The sequence below is a fragment of the Chelonia mydas genome, chromosome 2 (assembly GCF_015237465.2).
Source record: "Chelonia mydas isolate rCheMyd1 chromosome 2, rCheMyd1.pri.v2, whole genome shotgun sequence".
Taxonomy (NCBI): Eukaryota; Metazoa; Chordata; order Testudines; family Cheloniidae; genus Chelonia; species Chelonia mydas.
In genome coordinates this window covers 101,484,276-101,505,602 of record NC_057850.1, presented here as the reverse complement: position 1 = coordinate 101,505,602, position 21,327 = coordinate 101,484,276, and the positions used below count along the sequence as shown (strand labels likewise).

General features: G+C 41.1%; 1 protein-coding gene across 6 annotated transcripts in view; it reads right to left on the bottom strand.

The window, feature by feature from the left end:
* The window catches only part of NFATC1 (nuclear factor of activated T cells 1), a 147,288-nt gene that overhangs the window by 80,820 nt on the left and 45,141 nt on the right, over positions 1 to 21,327 (bottom strand). For all 6 annotated transcript variants that reach the window (XM_037892988.2, XM_037892987.2, XM_007060401.4 and 3 more), the window contains 3 exons: positions 8,627 to 8,829; positions 5,100 to 5,272; positions 2,525 to 2,665 (listed from right to left, as the gene is read on the bottom strand). In XM_037892988.2, coding sequence (XP_037748916.1) covers positions 2,525 to 2,665; positions 5,100 to 5,272; positions 8,627 to 8,829 — 517 coding nt within the window. The remainder of the gene's footprint in view (positions 1 to 2,524; positions 2,666 to 5,099; positions 5,273 to 8,626; positions 8,830 to 21,327) is intronic.

Here is a 21,327-nt window from a genome sequence, read left to right as displayed (position 1 = left end):
GCATAAGCTTTTGTGGGTAAAAACCCTACTTCTTTCCTTGTTGTTTTTGTGGATACAGACTAACAGACTACTCCCTGATATTTAAAAAAAAAGGTTTGAGAAGGTAAGGAAACTGCTTATGTGCTTGTTACATTTAAATTAAAATGGTTAAAAGCAGCATTTTTCTTCTGCACAGTAAAGTTTCAAAGCTGTAGTAAGTCAATGTTCAGTTGTAAACTTTTGAAAGAACAACCATAACATTTTGTTCAGAGTTACGAACAACCTCCATTCCAAACGTGTTTGTTAACTCTGAGGTTCTACTGTATTTTGGATCTGATTTTGAATTCCAGGAGCCTTCAAAGCTCCCCTTGACTGCAACAGGATTTTTGTTGAGTAAGAACTGCAGGATTGGGCCTTTATTTGGATCCCTGGAACTGAAGGCAAATTTTGGTTTTGGCATGTCATATTGCAAAATGGGATAGCTTTATATACCCAGGTGATGTTACCTGCAGATGACTGGATAGCTTCATATTCAGAGGTACCCTTTAAGGATGGGTTTCAGAGTAACAGCCGTGTTAGTCTGTATTCGCAAAAAGAAAAGGAGTACTTGTGGCACCTTAGAGACTAACCAATTTATTTGAGCATAAGCTTTCGTGAGCTACAGCTCACTTCATCGGATGCATCCGATGAAGTGAGCTATAGCTCACAAAAGCTTATGCTCAAATAAATTGGTTAGTCTCTAAGGTGCCACAAGTACTCCTTTCCTTTAAGGATGACCTTTCAAAATTTTTCCAGTGCAGTGAGAAAGTAAAGCAGAAAAAAACATGCATCAAAGAGGGCAATCTGTGAGGCAGTTTCCTTCCTGTAATGAGTCCAATCTAGATTTTCATTTTTGAAATGTCATCCTAACCCATTTTCCATACGTGGAGGACTAAACAGAAATGAAACATAATCTTTTCTTCCCAATTCATTCAGATTCTGGAACTTATATTTTTAAGTTGTAATTCTTTCACTTTCTAAAAGATAGACAGATATTTGCATTACTGCTCAGGCACATCTGGCCAGATCCTCAGCAGGTGTGAAATCAATGTAGTTCCACTGAAGTCAAAAGTTGCCCTTTGAAGTCAATGGAGCCAATCTGCACCAACAGAGAATCTGAGCCATTCACGTTAATGGAGATATTCCTAGGTATAGTTTTGATTACCTAAATTATGCCAAATCAGAACCCCATTGGGAAATTTCAGACGGGCTCTTTGGGTTTCTTTGAGTGGGTCAAGTTCTGAAGGGACCACTCTGAAATAAATTCACATCTACTTTGATTTGTTAATGAGATTTGTTAAGGAGGTTCCCTGACTCAGCACAAACACATGCCTCCCCCAGACATACCATTGACAATAGTCACACAGCAGGGAAGTGTAGTCTGACTGGAACTTAATGAATGGTGAGGGTTAAACAGACAGGATGTCAAAGCCTGCACTTGAATGGCTGTGAGATGCTAAGTGCTTGAGGAGCTCAGAAGACAGCTTACAGTTCAGGGGGTTGCAGCAGGCAGCTGTGGAATGTACGGTTTGCGCCAGCACCAGGGAAACCCTTTCCAAAACAAGAATACTCCTCCTCCTTAATTATCTCCTTTCAGAGCCTGCCTTTTACTCACAGCTCCACTCTAACCATCATCTCATCAGAAATAAAATACCGTATTTTGCATTATTGTTACATGAACCACAATCCCTACAGATGCTTTAACCTGAAACTTCAAATAGGGCCTAATCCCATAAGGTACTGAGTGCCCTCAATGCCCACTGACTTGAGGGTGAGTTGGGACACTCAGATGCTAGCATATCGGTTGCAGTAATGATAAACTTGATGACTAAAAGTGTGTGGGAGAGAACCTTGGTTCTTAATGGCAAAATAAAATTGTTCCTTTGAAATGAATGAGCCTCCACTGGACAGGCTTTTGACAATGTTAATCCTCTTAAACGAACACCTAATAAATGATCAAAGCCCTTCAAGGCTTACATTTTCTATACAACCCGACACGGAGGATTAAAGGTCTCTATTATCAATAAAAAAAAATTCACCACAAAAGGAAAAAAGAACACATCCCCTTCCCCACCAAACCTACCGCACCAAGGTGCTGTCAATGTGATCTCCCCACTAATTATAAAAATGTTTAAGAAGCAGCAGTATCTTGCAGGTTTTCACACTAAAATGTGATGAAATTCTTAGAATGCCTTTGACTAGAATAACTAAAAAAACCTGCCAGGTACAGTTGTGGTTTGCTACAAAAATAAACTTCAAACTCTCACTTTCAGTGTCACAATTGTATGCCTGCAATGAAACATATCTACAGCTATAACTGCATTATATACAACCATAACATGACACAGTGCTCAGATCACCTACACAGCTCCACCCCTATGACGTGGAAAACATGTGGAAGAAAATGGGACGACAGTGTTTACATTACCACCATTCAGTAATCAAATTTCCATTGGGTTTCAAAACAAGAAAAGGATGCAGACTGTCTATTTGTAAAGAAAAATACCTGGCGCTTTCTCCACAAAGATGACTTTGGAGTCTTGTAGAAAGTTATGGCCAGAGAGTATAATTTTTTTCCCTCCAATCACAGGAAAGCTGTCAGTACTTTGCTTCTCCACCAAAGGCAGTTCCTGGGCAGATCTTTGAGCTGGAGAGTTTTAAAAGGAAAAGAAAAGAAAAAAACAACCACAGACACACACACACACACACAAAATCAGTAAATATTACTTAAATAAGTGACCCAACTTTTACTTTTATTAGACAAACTGAGTTTGATACAGAAACTCAAGAAAGTTCAGGAGGTCTATAGGAAACTCAGTGTACAGTTGGTTTTAAGTGCTTTAATTGTAAACAATGCTTTTATTATAATAAGGTACTATGGATTCAAAAGAACCATACAAAGAACATTCTGTTCAGTTAAAAAAGCCAATTTGTTCTGTGTTACTTAAAACGGTATGTTTATTTTATTTATTTTAAAAGGAATTTCCCATAACATAAAGCCACATTCTACCATACCTATGCCAAACATTTATATGGCACATATGACAGCAAGAGCCTTTGGGTCCAAAATAGGCATATGTTGCTCAATGCAGGGTTTGCAATTCGGCAAAATGCCACATTGTACTCATGACTTCAGTAACCCAGCAGTTACAGACCCTGGCTGGAGAGCATGGTTCCATTAAGCTCTAAGTACCAAATTGCACATGGACCATGCAAACAGTAACCTATAGCCTCATGGCACCTATTTTATCATTCTCAACTGAGGTATTCAGCCTGCACACCTGTGCTTCCGAGAATGATGTGAGTACTTTATCCATATTACTAGGTCCTCCTGGTCTCACATGCACCAAGGGATTATGGAGTATTCGACACGTGATTATTTCAGATTTTTGCACTTGAAATAACATACGGTACACTTTTTTTTTTGCACTTGTCATATTGCAAGAATATTTGCTTTGTTTGGAGATAATACACTGTACTTCCGCTCAGTCCATAGTATTTTACACTGCAACCCCTGACTTACATGGCACGCAGATATAGCCAGCCTCATTTTTATTGGATAATTGAATTTGGCATATTAGGCATTACAGTCTGATCCTACTCTCATAGATTTAATTGGGAGGTAGGATCAGGATATACTTGTAGGTGCATTTCAGGCTAGAATTTGACCCTTAGCAAAATTTAACCTTTAACAATCCTGAAATGGGGAAGGAGGGAAAAAATGTAATAAATACATATTATATATAGATATAGTATTTAGGACACCAGCTTGTGCCGTTCTAGCTCTTAGTATTAGGGAGGTTCTGCTACTCTTCATACATAGCACATAGCACAGGCTTAACTTTTCTTAGAAAAAAAAGTTTGTTTCTTTAAATGAGATTGGCTTGGGAAGGAAAGGTTTTAAGTTGTAGGCAAAAGGGTTTCTGGTTTCAAGACCTGATAGTTACACATAAGATTCTGGTGGTGGAATCTGGGTCTGCTCTTCTCTAGACACACCCAAAAGAGCACTGTGCTTCCAAGAAACCCCAAATTTTACATTACACAGGGCTTCGCAGGTATGTTGTGCAGTCTGGAGCACCTCTCCTGGGAATGGCACAAAGAGCAGCAGCAGGTTCTGAACCCACCAATAAAACTTGATGCTATGGGTGGGGGATGATGGAAGGCTCAGAGCCTCCCTCCCCCTCAAGAGTGCTGTGGATGAGATCCTATGCCTACGGCAATTTGGGAAGGCAGACTGTCAAACTGTTCTCAGTTGTGTTGCTACTTCCGGGGAACAAAGGGAAATAAGAGAGATAGGTAAAAGACCCTCTAAAAAAGGGTTCAGTTAATTAGAATCTGAATTTGCGGCTGCTAATCTGAGTCAAAAAGAACCTCCAAAAGTTGGTGGAGTTTCATCCAGTACTGAAAGCAACAGGAGTTAGACTGAAACTTGATTTTTCCCAGCTAGACAAAAACTGTAAAGTTAAATGAAGCAAAGGGCCTTTTCTGTATTTACTAGGCTCATGGAGCAAGAATGAAATGGGAGTCTCGGGGTCGGGTGAAGAGAAGTCTATGTCCAAATCTGACAGGTTTATAAAGTGATGTTTGTTCTATTAAAAAGACCCCAATACTGAAGGTCAGTTTCTTGGAATTTCCTGAAACTGCAGTAAACTAACACTAATACGGCAATTTTAAATATCTCACTAGCTCCTTGTCAAAGGGATTTTTTGGTGGGGGAGAAATGAGGCTGGACTGGAGCTTTCCAAAACTCTTAATAGCAGTTATCCCTGTGAAAGGGCCTCTCAGCATAAAGGAACTTGCCCAAGTCAGTTCAAGTTCAAACACCAGCTTAACGTGGCTCTTCATGTATTGCAAAGGAACTTCCTGTAGGAGTGAATGCACAAGGGACCAGATATTGTTTTGCCAAGGAAACGGGTAATACTTTTCATGCAATGTAAAATACATTTTTGAGATGTAAAGCACGTTTCAGACAATGGACAGATGCGATGAAACAACATTTAACATACTGACAAGGACAGGCTGTATGTCAGGCAATTGGTTGTACAATACCTGGCAAGAACAAGAAGGCTATTGCTACTTACAACACTCAATAGGGTTGGACGCTACTTGCAGAGACAGAGTTCTCCCATTGGGTTGTGGGATGTGAACTCGGAAGACCAGCCGCACTCGTGTATTCTTCCTTCCAATGTCTGTTTCTCCTTTCCGTAGTTCAATATCTGAATTTCTAAGTTTTAATATTCCAGCGCAGTCAATGCTGTCCAAAAGACAACACAGGACATTTCAACTAACTCTCTGCAGGTTCCAGAAAGTCACAAATAAAATATTTCTACCTTCCCTCCCATGCTTTTATTTATTTACAACTGCAGAAACACTAAGATTTTGGACATTATTACGCTGTATGCATGATAATTCCTTTTAGATATGGATTTCTAGCATGTGTTTTATTACATTGGATATGCATAGTTTAATTTTATTTTGCACTTGGATAAAATAACATGCACATGTAAATGCATTCAAACAGTTTCACTTCTCCCCTCCCTCCCAAGTAGTGTGATCATATATCCTGTTTTGGCTGAGACAGTCCCTTTTTTAAGCCCTGTCCTGGCCGTCCTGACTTTTTTGGCGAAAGTGGGCATCTGTCCTGTTTGCTCTTTCCAACTGATGATCAGGTGGCAAGAGCAAACAAGACAAATGCGCACTTTCGCAAAAAAAGTGGGGCACACACTCCTCGAGGGCGCAGAGGAACATGTGGGGTGGGGAGTGAGTGGTGACGCCAGCCATGTGGAGGTGTGTGTGTGTAAGTAACAGGGTTTGGGTGGATGCCACATGGCAAGGAGGCAGGGTTTGGGCGAGCAGTTACGCCAGCCATGTGGAGGAACAGGCAGGGCTCAGGTAAGGGGCAATGCCAGCCCCCTTTGGAGAGCAGGCTGGACTTGGATGAGAGCCCTGTGCATGAGGGAGGCAGCAGGGCTCAGGCCTGCCCCGTGTGCAGGGGGGGAAGGGTGGGCAGGGAATGGGCCAGCCCCACACACAGAGGGGGAGAGGAGCAGGGCTCGGGCCAGCCCCACATAGTGTTTCATTTTCCCTTTTGGGAAATGTGGTCACGCTACCCCCAAGACATCTAGAATTCTACTCTGAAGCAAACTGAAAGATTATTCATCAAACACACACACTGCAAACATGAATTGTGGAAGGCAATCCCCCAGTTTTGGTCTTCATGCCTTTTAACAGTGTGGATATAACAATAACAGGCCTTTGCTGACAAGATCAGAGATGCAATGTTACCAATGAATGGATTAACAATATGCATTGACAGAAGAGGCCATAAGAGCTATGGAGTATCCGTGTCAATGTCAAAATTTAGTACAATGATCTATACAATACAAAGGAGTAGATACTGCACTTCTAGTGCTGTGTATGTTATCCTTTTTAGCTCCTATTTAAAAACAAAGGAATTTAACACACCATTAATTAAGATTCTAATTTAAGACCCTGATACAGTGACACACTGAAAGTCACACATAACTTTAAGCATCTGAGCAGTCCCATTTGAAGCCAATAGAATACTCATACGCTTAAAGTTAAGGATGTGCTTGACTACTTTAGTGAATGCAGATGGGATTTCTCCTGTGCTGAAGTGCTTTGCTGCACTGGGGCCTAAATGCACATAATTGTAAGAAAGACTTGCACTTCATCTTTTAATCCCATTGTTAAGGTTTCATGAAGGGAGTGTGAGGCCTAAGCCATAGAGATATAAAGTCCTATAAAAGTCAAAACGTTTTGTGGGATGCTTGATGGGACTTTATTACTGGAGTTGGGTGACATTTTTTGGATGAATAGTTTATCTGCTGAAAATTGCACTTTGGGGTCAATCAAAACTATTCACCAATTTGGGTTGAACTGGGCAAATAAATCTGGCCAAAAAAATGTGGGGGGAGGGGGGATTTTGAAAAAGCCAAAATGTTTTGTTTAAAAAAATGTGGAAATGAAATGTTTCATTTCTAAATTTAGCTAGATTTAATTAAAAAACTAAAACCTAAACCTTAAACTAAAACGAAACCTTTTTTTGGTTTGTTTTTTCAATTCAGCCACCAAACCAAAAAATCAATTATTCGCCTGGCTTTGTTTATTTTCAGCCTTGCAAATTTGACATGAAAATTGATCAGCTCTGGCACAACATCTTTTCAGCCACCTTTAACATAATGATTATGGTGACAGAAAAAAATTAATATATTACTTACTTGTCAAAAAATCAAATAGAGGGCCAAAGAAATATTCTGCTGGTATAAAATGGTGCAGCTCCCATAGCTTGAATGGATCTGTGTCAATTAACACCTGCACATAATTTGGCCAAAAAAGTGTTGTAGGGTTATTCTACTATATAGCATAATGAAAGTCTAGAGGTCCCAAGATCTTGAGCCTTCAGCAGTCATTCTGGTCCCCATTAGCCCTGCTGCAAGTGCCACTGTAGCTGTTGTCAAATGAATTAAGCACGGAATTTTAGCCTTAATTTGCATCTTCTGAGATTTAATGGAGTTAATTTAGACCTCTGATACATGTTGTTGCTGCTGTTGTTGTTTGCATGTTGATTTTTTGTTTTTGAAAAATTATATATGTAAATAAATATACAAACATATAACATTATGGGTGACATCATGGCCCTATTAAAGTCAATGGGAGTTTTGCCAGTGACTTCAGTGGGGCCAGATTTCACCCCATATACATATGCATCTAGGTGAAATTCACCCCAGTACAGAGGACCCATACAAGTTTCTCTGTATCACTTGTGACCTTAAGCTGGAGCTTAATGGATTTGGAGACCCTCATACAAGCCCTGTGAACTGGGATGAATTTCACTCTACCAGTATTATCCTAGTATGAAAATCACCTGTGTGAAGAGGACATACACATATCTCACTTAAGACCTAATCTGGGAATTAAAAGGTGCATAGGCCCCTCTGCCTGGGAGTGAATTTCACCCTTAGAGATTGTAAGAATAATTATACCTTGCTCAAACTGAGAAATAAATGTATCTTTGCTACTTTTTGTTCTAATTGTTTTGCTTCTACTGTCACATTTTGTTTTGTCTTGACCTAAACAAATTTCACTGGAAAAGAATAAAGATTCTTAATATAATTCATAAAAGATGTTCTATTTATCTTAACAAAGGCTAAATTATTTGGAAATATTCGTTATGAGATTTCCCCCAACCCGAAGTTAATTTTTAACGGGCCCTGTTCCTTGTAGTATTGCATACAGGAGTAAATAGGTGTCATGTGTAGAACCTAAATGCAGGAGCTGAGGTAGAAGATATTTACAGCTCTGTAACTGAGATACTCATTTTAAATGGCAAATAAGGACATTGACTGAAACTCTAGAATGAAACTAACCAGTTGTCATTAATATTTGCAAAGTTTTTCCTGGCATTAAACTGATTAGGGGCAATTTGTCCCACAAATCTTTGGAAACCTGCTAGGAAGGTGGATTATTTATAAAATTCAGCAGGAAAAAAAAAAAGCAGCAGCATACACTCAACAACAACAAAAAAATCAAGTGGGTAGACTGGGAGGAAACTGCTAAGCAGTCAGGTACAGTGCATGGGTCTTACATTGCTCTCATCTTGTTTTCTGGTAGAAGTGGAATTTCCAAGACTTTGGTGTTGGAAAGTATTGTTTCATGGCTGGTGGTGGAAACAGTCTTCCCTGTGATTCGATGAACCTGGTAGAAGGCATGAGGTCTCAGCAGGCGGTCGTCTGCAGTCCCAATGAACAGCTGTAGCGTGAGCGGCTCACTTTCTATGTAACCGTGTAGCTGGCAAGAGAACAGAAAACTCCTACTAAGCACCATCCACATAAACTGCTGGGAATCAATTAAATTTTTATAAGCAAGAGAGTCTAATTCAAGGAGAAAACTTGTGACAGGTGCTAAGTGTTAAGCCCCCTTTTTTTCTGTAACATAATATTGGTACAATAAAAAAGGTGCACTCAGAAAACGTCTCATTATTCTCAATTACCTGAGGCACTTTAGTTGGAGTTAGCCTTTAAAACAGTTCTGCTGCATGCATTCAAAAAACTTCATATTACTTCTCTATAGCAGTGTTCTACAAAAAACAATGGAGTCAATGTTCCCGCAGCAACACTAAGGGCAGCAGAACTAATGGCCATGAAACTGGAAGGGACTATCACAATGCATCCCTGAACTCCCCCACCATCACTAGAAGGTTGTGGTTAGTGTATCTTCTTCTTCTCTTTTTTTTTTTTCCTTCTTTTTTCCCTAATTGAAAATGCTGGTAAATGCTGCCTGGAATAGACTGGGGATATAGTATATGCATGACATTATTTGTTCACCTAAGTGTCAAATTCTTAGAGAATTGCACACAAATCTCACTGAAGTCAATGGGCCTCAACTACCCCACAGTAACCCTACTGACATCAGAGTTATGTAAGCTGATGTATGCTGGTGTGAGAGCAGAATCAGGCCCAGTGAATTAGAGTCAGGTCTCATTTACACTGGTGTCAACCGACAGTGACCCAGGCAGTGGTGTTGCTGAACTGATGGCATGGGTGTAGAAGAGATCTGAAATTGACCTAACGGAGTAGGACACGAGTAGCTGACCATAAATGATCATGCTGGCTTACTGTTCGGATACTTAGTCCAGTAGTTCGATAACACTAACAGCAACCCCTCTCACGATATTGACACACATTTTTAGATTTAAATGAAGCCCCAACTAAAACTTAATCAAAAGTGAGCATACCGTAGATATCGTCCAGCAAATAGTGACCTCAAGCTGAGAAAATCTTAGCTCAACCCCTGCTGGTTTGGCTCACCTGGTTGATCTGTCACCTTCAGATTAGGAGGGTCTCAGATCATAGTTTTGGCTGCAATAACAAAACAGCACACTCAAACCAAACAAATCCAGCCAGCAGATGGGTGTGTGCGGAGTGTGGGAGGAACTCTCCTAATTGGTTAAATATGCCGTAGTGTCGTAGTGTCTGACTACCAGCTGGCAGACATGGGGCCAGGAGAACTGCTGATGGCTCTCACCACTAATGCCATGGCAAACAGAGCACATTGCTGCTTGCAGAGTGTGCAATGGTCAGACACAAAGGGCTCTATAGTTTCCTCCCATTTATGTCTTTGTCTCTAAAACAAGATGCTTCACAACTAGCCTATTTCCTAATATCATCATCAGATCAGACACACAAAAATATTAACAACAAAAATTGGTCTTGAATTCTTTGGCTGCTAAGATCCATCCTTAGGTCCCGGAGGATATAGCAGGGACGTGGGAGAGCACTGGGTGTGCTTTTTGCCATACGTACATTGGTGGTACATAATCTTCTAGCTTTTCAATACAGTATAAGCTTAGTGGCTGCTAATAACAGTTCACACAGAGTTGCCCAGGTGCCATAAGTAGTCATTTTATGAATAACATTTTTAGTTGCTGCGTGTGCAGATGCAACAAAACCCAAATACAGCTGAAAACAGTAATATGTGGCTAAACCCAAAGTCTAGTATAATAGATACTGGTGTTTTGCTTACTTTTTCTTTAGTTAATAGCTCAGGAAGCCAATTGTGAGGGGTCAAAAGAACATGAGGTCTGGTCTTCTTTTGGTATTTCTACCATACAGGAACTGAAATGCTGCTAGAAGACAAGATCTCAAGCTATTCTGGCCCAATCAAGTCCTTCCTGAGGAATTGCAAAATCCTGTAGAGCACACATACAAACACTAACCTCTCCCCCCAGTATATACGCATATTATAATAATGTTAATCATATCTCATACTGCAGGTTCTTAGATAATTACAGCATTAGTCAGGAAATTTGCTGCCATATGCAGCATTGGCCAGGTGCACTGTGCATTTGTTCACCTTCCTCTGAAGTCTCAGACATCCCACCCTGCCTTCTGTAGTGGCCAGACTAGACTTACTGGGCCAAATGGTTTTATCTGGTCTGGCACTTTCTATTTTCCTATCTAAAGAATATACATGGAGGGAGAAAAGAAAAAAAAGAGAGCAATTCAGCTACACTGCTGTAGTATTTTATCCAATCTGCATTGCTAGGACACCACATAAATGGCTTTCACTGTTTTAAAAGCATTCTACTCTTTTTTAGTATATTAACATTACCAAATATAAATCTAAATGAAGTAAAATTAGTTAGTCTGATTTTTCAATAAGCATCTTCTCTCTCTCTTTCTTTTTTAAAAGACTAGCTAGATTGGCCCCTCCTATGCCCTTACATGGAGCAACAGGTGGCTTCCGACCCATTTTGTTGAATGCAAGCAAGCATGGCTTATTATGGGGGAGGTTGAATGCATTATGATTTTCATTAACTCTTCTGAACCCCCCAGTACATGGCACTAAGCCAACGCTAGTACTATTATAAGATAAAAGGAGACCTAAGTCTGAGTGTTCACTTCAACCAGGTGCCATGGTCTGTATCCCTTAGTTCAATTAACCACTTCAACAACCACAAGCAGCAGGGAAAAGTCTTATTTTCTTTTGAATCAGAAACTAACATGAGTAGGGGCTTTCTAATTTGCTGCCTGAATGAGTGTAAGAAGTTATATCTCTCAGACTTCCAGAGGGAAGTTTTAACAAAGGATATACTTTTCCAGCAGGGGTTTATGCCACCATCTTAAGCATAACTGCAAGAAGGTTATATATCCCTGTACTGTAGCAATTCTAAGCCTCTTCTTGTTGGTTTGATTCTACATTTACCATGTTTCTCTATCACTTGTGGTAACTTGTCCATCAAACTAGCAGGGTCTTCAGAAAACGTTATTATCCTCACACTCTTTTTAGGTTTAAAAAGAATAGTTTTGGTTTTTTTCTACTTTAGGAATCTGACTCTTGCTGTTAATCTTGCATATAGTTACTAAAGTCTTCTTTAATATTATACACAGTCCAATTTTAATGCATAAAATAGTATCACACACAAAACACTTGATTCTCCCTATAGAGACAAAAAGTACTTGTTGTAAGTATATATATTTATACTGTATATGAAAATGGATGTTTCACCTTTAATTCCTAATGTCTCAATATCCAGTCTGAACAGTTAAAGGGCAATTATAGCACAAGCTGTGACCCTGTGGAACAGGCACCTCAATGTGGATCCGCCCCTGCATGCCTTAGAGTCATAGCTGTTTACTACTGTTACCACAGTAGACTCCATACAGCTATTGCACAGTGACCTGAAATCTATTTTGCCTCATGCCTCATCAACATTTCCAATCATAGAACCTTAGCATTGATGTAAGAGGCAGAACTGATGATGATGTAAGAGGCAGAAAGAATACAGCTGGATCTTGAGGTGCCAGATGGAATATACAGGGTTGGCAAGATGCATATTTTTACTTGTAATCTGAATAAATTTGATTTGGAAGTCACTGAAAGAGATTAAATATATAACTCCACAATACTACCTTTAAAGATTCTCTTTTCTAACTCCACTCACTGTTTATGGACAATGAAGAATTAAAATAAACATACATGGAGATATATTAAGGAGTGAGAGTTTTTAGTTAAAATAGACTGAGTGAAGAACTGTCAAAGCCCTGACTCAGCAAAAGTAGTACACTAAGCATGCACTTAAGGCCCTATATGTTTTGCTGAATCAGGACAAAAGGACTGAAGAAGAAATGGTAGACTCAGATCAGGCTCTGCTATTATAAGACTGTTTGGTTTTAAATCAAAGCTGACCAGTGTTGCCAACCCTCACAATTTTATCATGACTCTCACCTCAGGATATTTGGTGTTTTTCTTACAGCCCCAGTTCCTAGGGTCAAGTTAATATGTGAGAATCTCAGCTTTCATTTCAAAAAGAAAACCGAGTTTATAACCTTCCTGCTTGTAGGAAAATGTGACCCTGAAAGATTCAAAAACCAGAAAACAAATAAAAAGATCCCAAATTTATTTACTTTTTAAGACTCGTGAATTTTAAGCCAACCCTGATTTTGGGGGAGCTCAGCTCATGATTTCTGTATGCCTGGGCAAGACTACAGCTCTTTGCCTAACAACCTCAATTAGTGATGAACTACTTGGCTGGCTTTGAAGACCTATTCCCTGTTATCTATTTAACTCCCAGTCTGAAAATAGATATTATTTATGGTACTCAATGAACATGGACATTCAAGCCCCAACAAAGCATTAGTTGCTCAACTGCCCACTCAGTGAAACAATAGAAATAAATAATTCTGATAGGTTGCTCACTAAACTAATCAGTACAGAGCTGACCCTGCAGTCCTTACTCAGACAAAATTTCCATTGACTTCATGTTATCTACGGCAATGGAAGTTTTGTTTGGGTAAGTGCTACAGGATCTAGCCATGCAGTAGGAGGCACCTGATCTCAAATAAGTGTTCCCCATTAAGTTTTATCCATTGCATCATATTATTTACTTTTGCATTATGTCACATAATCCACTATGCCAACAGAAGCAACAAAATGTAATGCAAGGATTAACATTTAAAAAGGACACGTATGGTGCATGCCTAATTTTAGATCAGGCAACCACTATCAATAGCGGTGACAGACAGACTTGGGCTTTTGATGAATTTTTGGCAGCTAGCAGATGTCTAGAGAATGGACTAGCTTTTGCTCTCTCTGAACTAGTCACAAGAAAGAATATCCTGCCACACTCTCTAAATATTTAAACGTTGTCACATTGAGCAGTGTGACAAGGACCGGAGGGTGGGCAGTGAAGGCACAGCTGGAATAGAGTCACTGGACTTTTACAATTGTAAGCAGGTAAAAGAAATATGTACAAGATGCCTGTAAAAGAGGAAGGCAATGGGGGGGGAAGGGGAATGAGCATTCCTATTGGTTAGGAAAAAATTTTACACGCTCACACACGTGCATATTTTCCATGCATGTTCTGGAATACTGTATTTGGTTATAAAGATTTCTGTATCCTGGCTTGCAGCATGGGATGCATGCGTCAGACACCCTATTTTTATCTTTTCCCCTCTGTAACACGGTCCCAAAGCAGAAGCTCCTTTCTTAATATCCCAGTGGCTGAACATTGGCAACAAGGTTGCTCTCAGCTACATTATTCATAATAAAAATGTTGCTCTCCTGGAGATCACATTTTATCTGGCATGAGTATGTCTGCACTTAAAGGGCCTGATTTTAATTTATACTAAAGCCCCTGCTGGAGCATTGTAAAGGGGCTTTACTGCAAATGAGAATCAGACGCAAAGTAGTTTTGGTGGGGGATTTTTTTCTCCCTTGCTGAGTAAATTTGAAGATTCAGCGCAGTACGTTCTCCAAGACCTTGTTTTAATATAGACTAAAAGATGCAGACAAAGCTTAAGCGCACAGATAAAGATCTTTGTTTTGGTTTTGGAGTGAAAATAGGTCATCTATCTTCTATTGTCATATTGACTTATCACTGACTAATCTGCGCTTCTCAATTTTGAGAGATATTATATCAAATTGATTTCACGTGGTAATGGAGATTCTGAACCTGGTTCTGATCTCATGTATCCTAGTTTTACACTAATCTAACTGCACTGAAATCAGTGAAGTCACTCCTAATTTACACAAATGTGATTGTGATCAGAATTAAGCCCCATGTCACCATATGTAATTTTGTGCAACAGTGAGAAACAGGATACACTGGCTGGCAAATTTCTTTTTGCTCTGATAATCGTGCTAATGTTGCCTGAAGTAAGGTTTCTTTGGAATTCCTAAACCCTGAAGTCACTTCTTTCACAACACCTTCTCCCACTGAGATATCTTGATTTTCACTTATAAACTGCTATTCATCTTGACAGCACCAAAAAAAAAAAATCCCAACTTTTCTCCTATAGTACGTGCTGCATGCAGAATTAAATTGCTAATACTGGCACATCCAGTCCCTGAAGTGTTCTAAGAGCAAATAGATATTGCTGTAACAGCCAGAGAAGCCTGGGGAAACCACCCCCCCACCACCACCAAAAAACAATACCAAACAACCCCCCTCCACCACCAAGATTTACTTAGAGAGCAAACTTTTAATCACAAGGTAGTGTTTGTGATGGAGAAGCTGGGACCAAATTAAGCCTCCAAAAATGAGCAAACTGGATCTTTGGGAAGTTCAGATAAGGATCCAAACTCTGCATCTTGGGTCCATCTCTTATTTGTAAAATTAAATTAGCAAAATTACAGAGTTGGGAGGAGTATGATGGTATTTGAAAATTACAAGTAGGATTTGCCAACAGATTATTTTAATGTGAACATTTAGAAATCCCCTTGAAAATCTTACCATAGACGGTTATATTTTGTAGAATGCAATGATTTCTGGACATTATCCTATCCAAGTATGTCATACATAACTCCAGCAAAAGTGGTTATTTTCAAGATTGGGAAGTAAATTTCTATTATAAACCGTAATATTTATTTTGAGAAAGGCCCTTCAAATACTTTGCATGTTTCCTTCCAATCTCCTTATGCCTTTGGCGTGTTAAAGTATGTCAAAATACTTAGAAAACCTGTTCTAACAAATAGACTTCCTAAAGCTATCTGAAAGAATAATCCCATTCTCAAAGACACAAGAGAAGAAGATTCTGTCAGAATGAATTAGAAAATGTATATACTTGACTGAAAGAATAACTAAAGGCAATGCAGACTGCTCTATTCTACATAGAAACTTCTTAATACATGTGTTTATTAGCTTCACAAATAGTACCTTGCAAGGAGTAAAGTGCTATTCGGGTGTCATAATCTGGCCCTTAAGGAAGATAATCGATAAAAATACCTTGATTTAGGAAGGGTTTTTTGGCCACCAAGTATATGGGGGAAAAAGAAAATATTCTAGGTAAGCTTATTTGCAGCCAGATGTTCACAAAAGGTAAACAAGGGAATTAAAATCTAAGACCTATAAAGTAAATGCTGGATATGTATTTAAGTCTCAGAACTGTGAGCTATGCACAGTATTGCTGTACTGCAACCCTATTCAGCCAGTAGGATCTCTTTACAGTATCTGCACATGATAAATGATTAAAAACCAACAAATAGCCAGGTTTTTAAAAGTTCCTTAATATTCCGCTTTACACAAACATTTCAAATTCTTCAATATAAAAGAGAATTTTAGGATCAATCTGTTTAAACAGTAAACTAGCTGCATATGCAATTTTAATACTGAACACTTAGCATCAAATCAATGTAGGATCATCAATCTGAATTTTACGAAAACAAATATAATGTAGTTCACACCTAATAGTAATATAGAGCCTGACTCCTTTAGGTCTTTAATTGGGAAGAGGGGGAGGATGCTCTTGTGGGAAATGACTGTCATGTGATAAAAGGGAACAGACACAGGGGTCAGAAGACACGGGAATCTTTTCTGGTCTCTACCACAGATGTCCTTTGTGACCTTGGGTAAGTCAGTGCAGAGCCATGCTTCAGTTTCCCCATATGTGAAAAACTATTTCAATGTCTCAAGCGTGCCTCTTCAGAGCTCTAGACTGCACAATCTTTCCCTCTGTGTAGAAAGCCAGTCACTAGGACTGCCTTAAAAAGGACTATTAAACAACCATCAGACCTATCAAAATAAGCTTTTCTTCATCCAGCCACTGCATAACCTTGCTCAACTCCCAGGGAAAGCTGGGGGACCAGATGAGCCTTAAAGGGTGCCCTGAGGGCTCTGCAGCATCAGTAGGGGATGGAAAAGAGGAGGGAGTTCCAGCCGCCAAGCCACTAGCCTTCTCCCATTTAAACCATGGGCCTGTTACATTAATTACATCTGCTGATCAGAGGTATCATTTCAGAAAAAATTCGGGGTAGTGGGGAGAGCAAAGTTGTGTCAACATGCAGAACATTGTATATTGGTTAATATATGTTATATCCCGCAAACTATTGCTAGTGGGGGGCGGGGGATGGAAGACATAATGGAGCATATAGAACTATGAAAAGTTGGGAGGACAAACCAACATCGGGGGGGCATGGGGGTCAGGGAGAGGCTGGCACTGACCCCCTGGCCCCTTAGAAAATGATACCCCTGCTGCTAATCAGAAGTGCTGGTACATTGGTCAAGAAAGATGGTCTGTAAGATAGAACCAAATATATTTTAGACTCCATAGATCAAAAAACATATCTTAAAATTCACCTGAAAAATCAACTAGTAACCAGTGCAGATGAGAAGCTCAGGTGTCGTGTGATCCCTCTGGGAAATATCACTGAATAGGTGGGTAGCTGCAGTCTGCACTAGCAAATGGTCTTTAAGTGTAGGCTCATGTAGAGTACATTAGAGTAATCCAAACCCAAGGCGGCAAGAGCATGGATAAGTGTGGTGAAGTGTCCAGCTGAAAGAAACTCATGCCATTATTTTGCCAATTTCAAATGACAAAAAGCACTCCAGGTGATCTGCTACCTGCCCACTGAGTGACAGCTCCATAGAATTCAATAGGATCCCAGGTTGGAGGCTTGAGTGCAGTACCTGAAGGTTCTCATTGAATTTCTGTCCTTTTGCAGCTGCATCCTTCAACCTTTAACATTACTGTACTTCTACATGTGTATGGTATTTAAATTAGTGCTATACCATTGAGATGTCATATATTCCCTTTACTTCCCTTTGCCCAGAGCCATCTGCCTTGTGCTGGGATAGCCCATCACTTAAGTAAAGTTAAATGAGGGTTGGCACTTCAAGGGAAGAACTCACAGAACACCTAATTCCTGTAGGATACGATGTTGATGATTCTTGGGAGCCAGACTCTGCTTCTTTCTAGTGTTGCAACATTAGATTCAACATAAAACAAAGTTCTTGACCATTTGTCATCATTGACGAGGCCATGGCTCTTTTGGAAAAAGTAGAGGTGCTAACCCTTGGACAAATATCAACTCTGTTATACAATGCATTCTTTAATGAATGTGCAAGCCAAAAGAAGAGGAGTGTCTAGCTTAAAAGAGCAAAGCAGGAAGATTTGAGAGTAAAATAAAATCTGCTCTTGCAGATCTGAAGTTGTCCTCTGAACATGACAACTTAGGCTGGTTTTTACTTAACTACTTGCTTGCATATTTAACTAAGAATGATTTCATGTCATCCTTTTGTGTCATAATACAAACGTTCTCTCTTCACCCACCCTCAAGTCAAAATGTAATAAAAATACCTAGAGGTTTTGTTCTGTTTGCAAGAATTTTTTGAAATACTAAACCAGTTTTTTCTGGGTTCATTTGAACTTTGTTTTAAAATCCAGATGTATTATTCACGAGTCCAAATATTAGAGTTGGTCCACAAATAAAAATAAGCTGGCTCCCATCCCCAGAGAAACAAGCATGGGCTAAGGGTGAAGGGTGCCAGGGAAAGGGAGCAGAAGGAGGAGGAGAGTGAATGGAAAACAGCTGGAGTGTGTTTTATGTGCCACTTTCCTGTGCTGCCACTTGGATTTTGCTTAGACAGTGTAGCAAAAGAGCAGCTGTTCACATCATGATGGATAAAGATCCATATAAAACTTCCAGCTGCAAATATGCTATGAGGAATTATTATTTGTAATGTAATAGAGATGCTGTGCACTCAATGACTGGCTCACTAGGCGTTTAGGTCTCCATCCAGAGGAAAACAGCCTTCGTGGCTGCTGGCTTGCAGCACATCCATGAATCTCCTCGCTAAACAGCCACCGAAGCTGCTCCCTGTTTCTAGGAGGGACTTCCCCCTCCAGAAGCAGCTGTACAATGCAACCACCCCAACTTGCACTCTTTCCAAAGTCATTAGCCTCCAGGGAATGATGCCCTAATTCAGGGAGTCTTCATTTTACAATTTACAGATGTAAAGGGGTGGCCATTTTGAGCCCAAACACAGTACTTAAGGTTACTATCCTTGTGCTCTGCCAACAAAAGGAATCAGGGGGAGAAGGGGAGAGATTTTCCACAGTGAGACTGAGGAGAAGCTCTCTCCGTCTCTAGATGCATCAGCAATCTGACTGGTTTCTCCCGTTCCCTCCCCTATCACACCTCGCCCCACCCCAACCCAGCAAGGGGGGTTACTCCAGTCCTACAGTTGTAGTAGTTTTCCAAAGCTGCACGGCCTTCCTCATCAGGGGTGTGGAAAGGAAAGAACCAGGCCCCCCGAGATGGAACTGGGGTGCACTAGAACCAGGTAGCTCATTTAAATTAACTCTTCTCATGAACAGCTCCATAATTCCTTGGTAGGTTGCAGCTGGCCCCTATGCACTATGATGACTTTTCCCCTGGATAGCTTGTCCTGCTGCACATATACCATATGTGACCTTTGGTGGTTTTTATATCCCAGCAGGCTGTGTTTTTATCTGGCAGATCCATAGCAGTTAGAAGCATGAGAGACTTCCAAATTACAGTTAAATAAACTCACTGGTACAATGTAGGGAAGGACTGTGAAAGTTTCTGGGGAAAAAAACAAAAACTATCTCCAGTGTTTTCTTCCTAGGTCTCCAACTTAAATACCATGAGCTTGATTATTATCAGTATAAATCAGAAGTTACTCCACTGAAGTCAACAGAGTTACATTGGTGTAAAAAAGATTTGGCTCAAGCCCCACATTTAGGTGTCCTGGCAAAAAAAAAAAAAAATCCCTATACAGAGAGGTTCTTCCCTTTCCATTTTATCTGCCATTACACCTTCCTACCTGAAAACTCAACTATAAATCGTTTGACTGTGATCATCCGCTCACACTATTGCTTTTCTGCACTTATATGCACCTTCTAATTAGCAAGTTATATTTGTGACTACTAAAAGACTGTAGCTGAGCAGTGCAGTAGTGATTTATGATATGTGTATAGGCAGATACCACACGCACACTTATAGTTGCAAACACGTTTTTAGTCATGTCACACAGTGGCAGATTAACACACAGGGCCTGTGCCAAAGGGTCCTGGCCAATTTGGGGGACCCCACAGGAGCACCGGAACCTGGGTGGAGGTGGGGGGCCACGAGCCCCACAACTGTTGTCTTGTTCCCTGTTCTTCTTCTTCCCCTGAGGCCCTGCCCCTGGAAGCTGGGCAGTGGTAAGAGCTGTCCAGAGAGCCTGGGCTGCTGTGTGGAGCCCCAGACCCTCCACCTGCTCTGGGAGGGAGCCCAGGTGCCCAAGAGCAGCCCACAGCCTGTGTCTCTGCCCCCCAGGGCACGCTGCTGCCAGTGGTCTCTGGTCTGGCCTCTTGCCCCCTCCCTGGCACCTGCAGACATGCTCTGCAGGGAGTAGAGGCCCTGCCCCAGCTGGGAGGCGGCAGGGGCCCTGAGAAGGTCACAGGCAGCGAGGAGCCAGGCAGGGCCTCCTCCAGCGCAGCTCTCACTGCTACTGGCCTGGTCTCAGCGACCGCCAAACTCCACCAGGCTCGCTCAGTGCCCGCCCCGGCTCCTGCTGCCAGGCTGCCCCTGCAGGGTCCCGCTGCTGCCAGGCTGCCCCCACCAGCTTCCTCCTGCTCCCAATGACAGGCTGGCCCCGCTGCCGCCTGGGCTTTGTGCCCAAGGCAGCAATCACGCCCCTCCTGTCACCTCTTGCCTGAAGCTTTCAGTTTGGGAGGGGCAATGCCCCCCTGTTCCCCAAACTACATCCATGCCACCACTGCTCCACACCTGCCCAAGGCTACTACACCCATGTTAAAAAGTGGGTGGACACGGTCCCCCTGACCCTCCCAGTTCTGGCACCCCTGAGGCCCCAGGTTGTGGAGGGCCCACATGTTCTTTGTGCCCAGGGCCCCAGTAAATCTTAATCCGCCTCTGGTGCTACGTTTGCAGTTTTTATATTAAGAATGTACGTATCTGTGCACAAACTGACCCAGATGAGCCTAGGGGTACATCTAAACTGCAGAAAAAGCTATAGCAGTGAGTCTCAGAGCCCAGGCCAAATAACTAAGACTTGCACCACAGGGCTAAAAATAGCAGCATAGAGGTTGCTGCTCAGGCTGGGGCCCAGACTCTGATACCCTCCCACCTAAGATGCACACAGCTCAGCAGGTAACTTTAAGCCATTTTTACAGTCCCCTGATTTTGAGGATAGGTCTAAACCCCAGTGTCAAGCAGAAGAGAGTTGCCGTTGAAATTGACTTTAAGGGGTCCAGGATTTCAGCGCATCTATCACAGACTGCCCCATCACGAGCTACCACTCACTGCTTGGACACAACCAATATTAGTCAGTTGGTCACATTTCAAGCTCTGACCCTACAACTTCTTTCGCGTGAATGCAACAGTCTGCCCATGGGACACATTACAGTATGAAGGCATTAGGTGTGGTTTTATTACATACAGGGGTGAACAAAGATGCAGAGGTACTTGGCGCAGCATTGTTCTATGCAGACTAGTTATGATGATTATAGAGAACAATAAGATATTAGACCACTGATGGTTAGA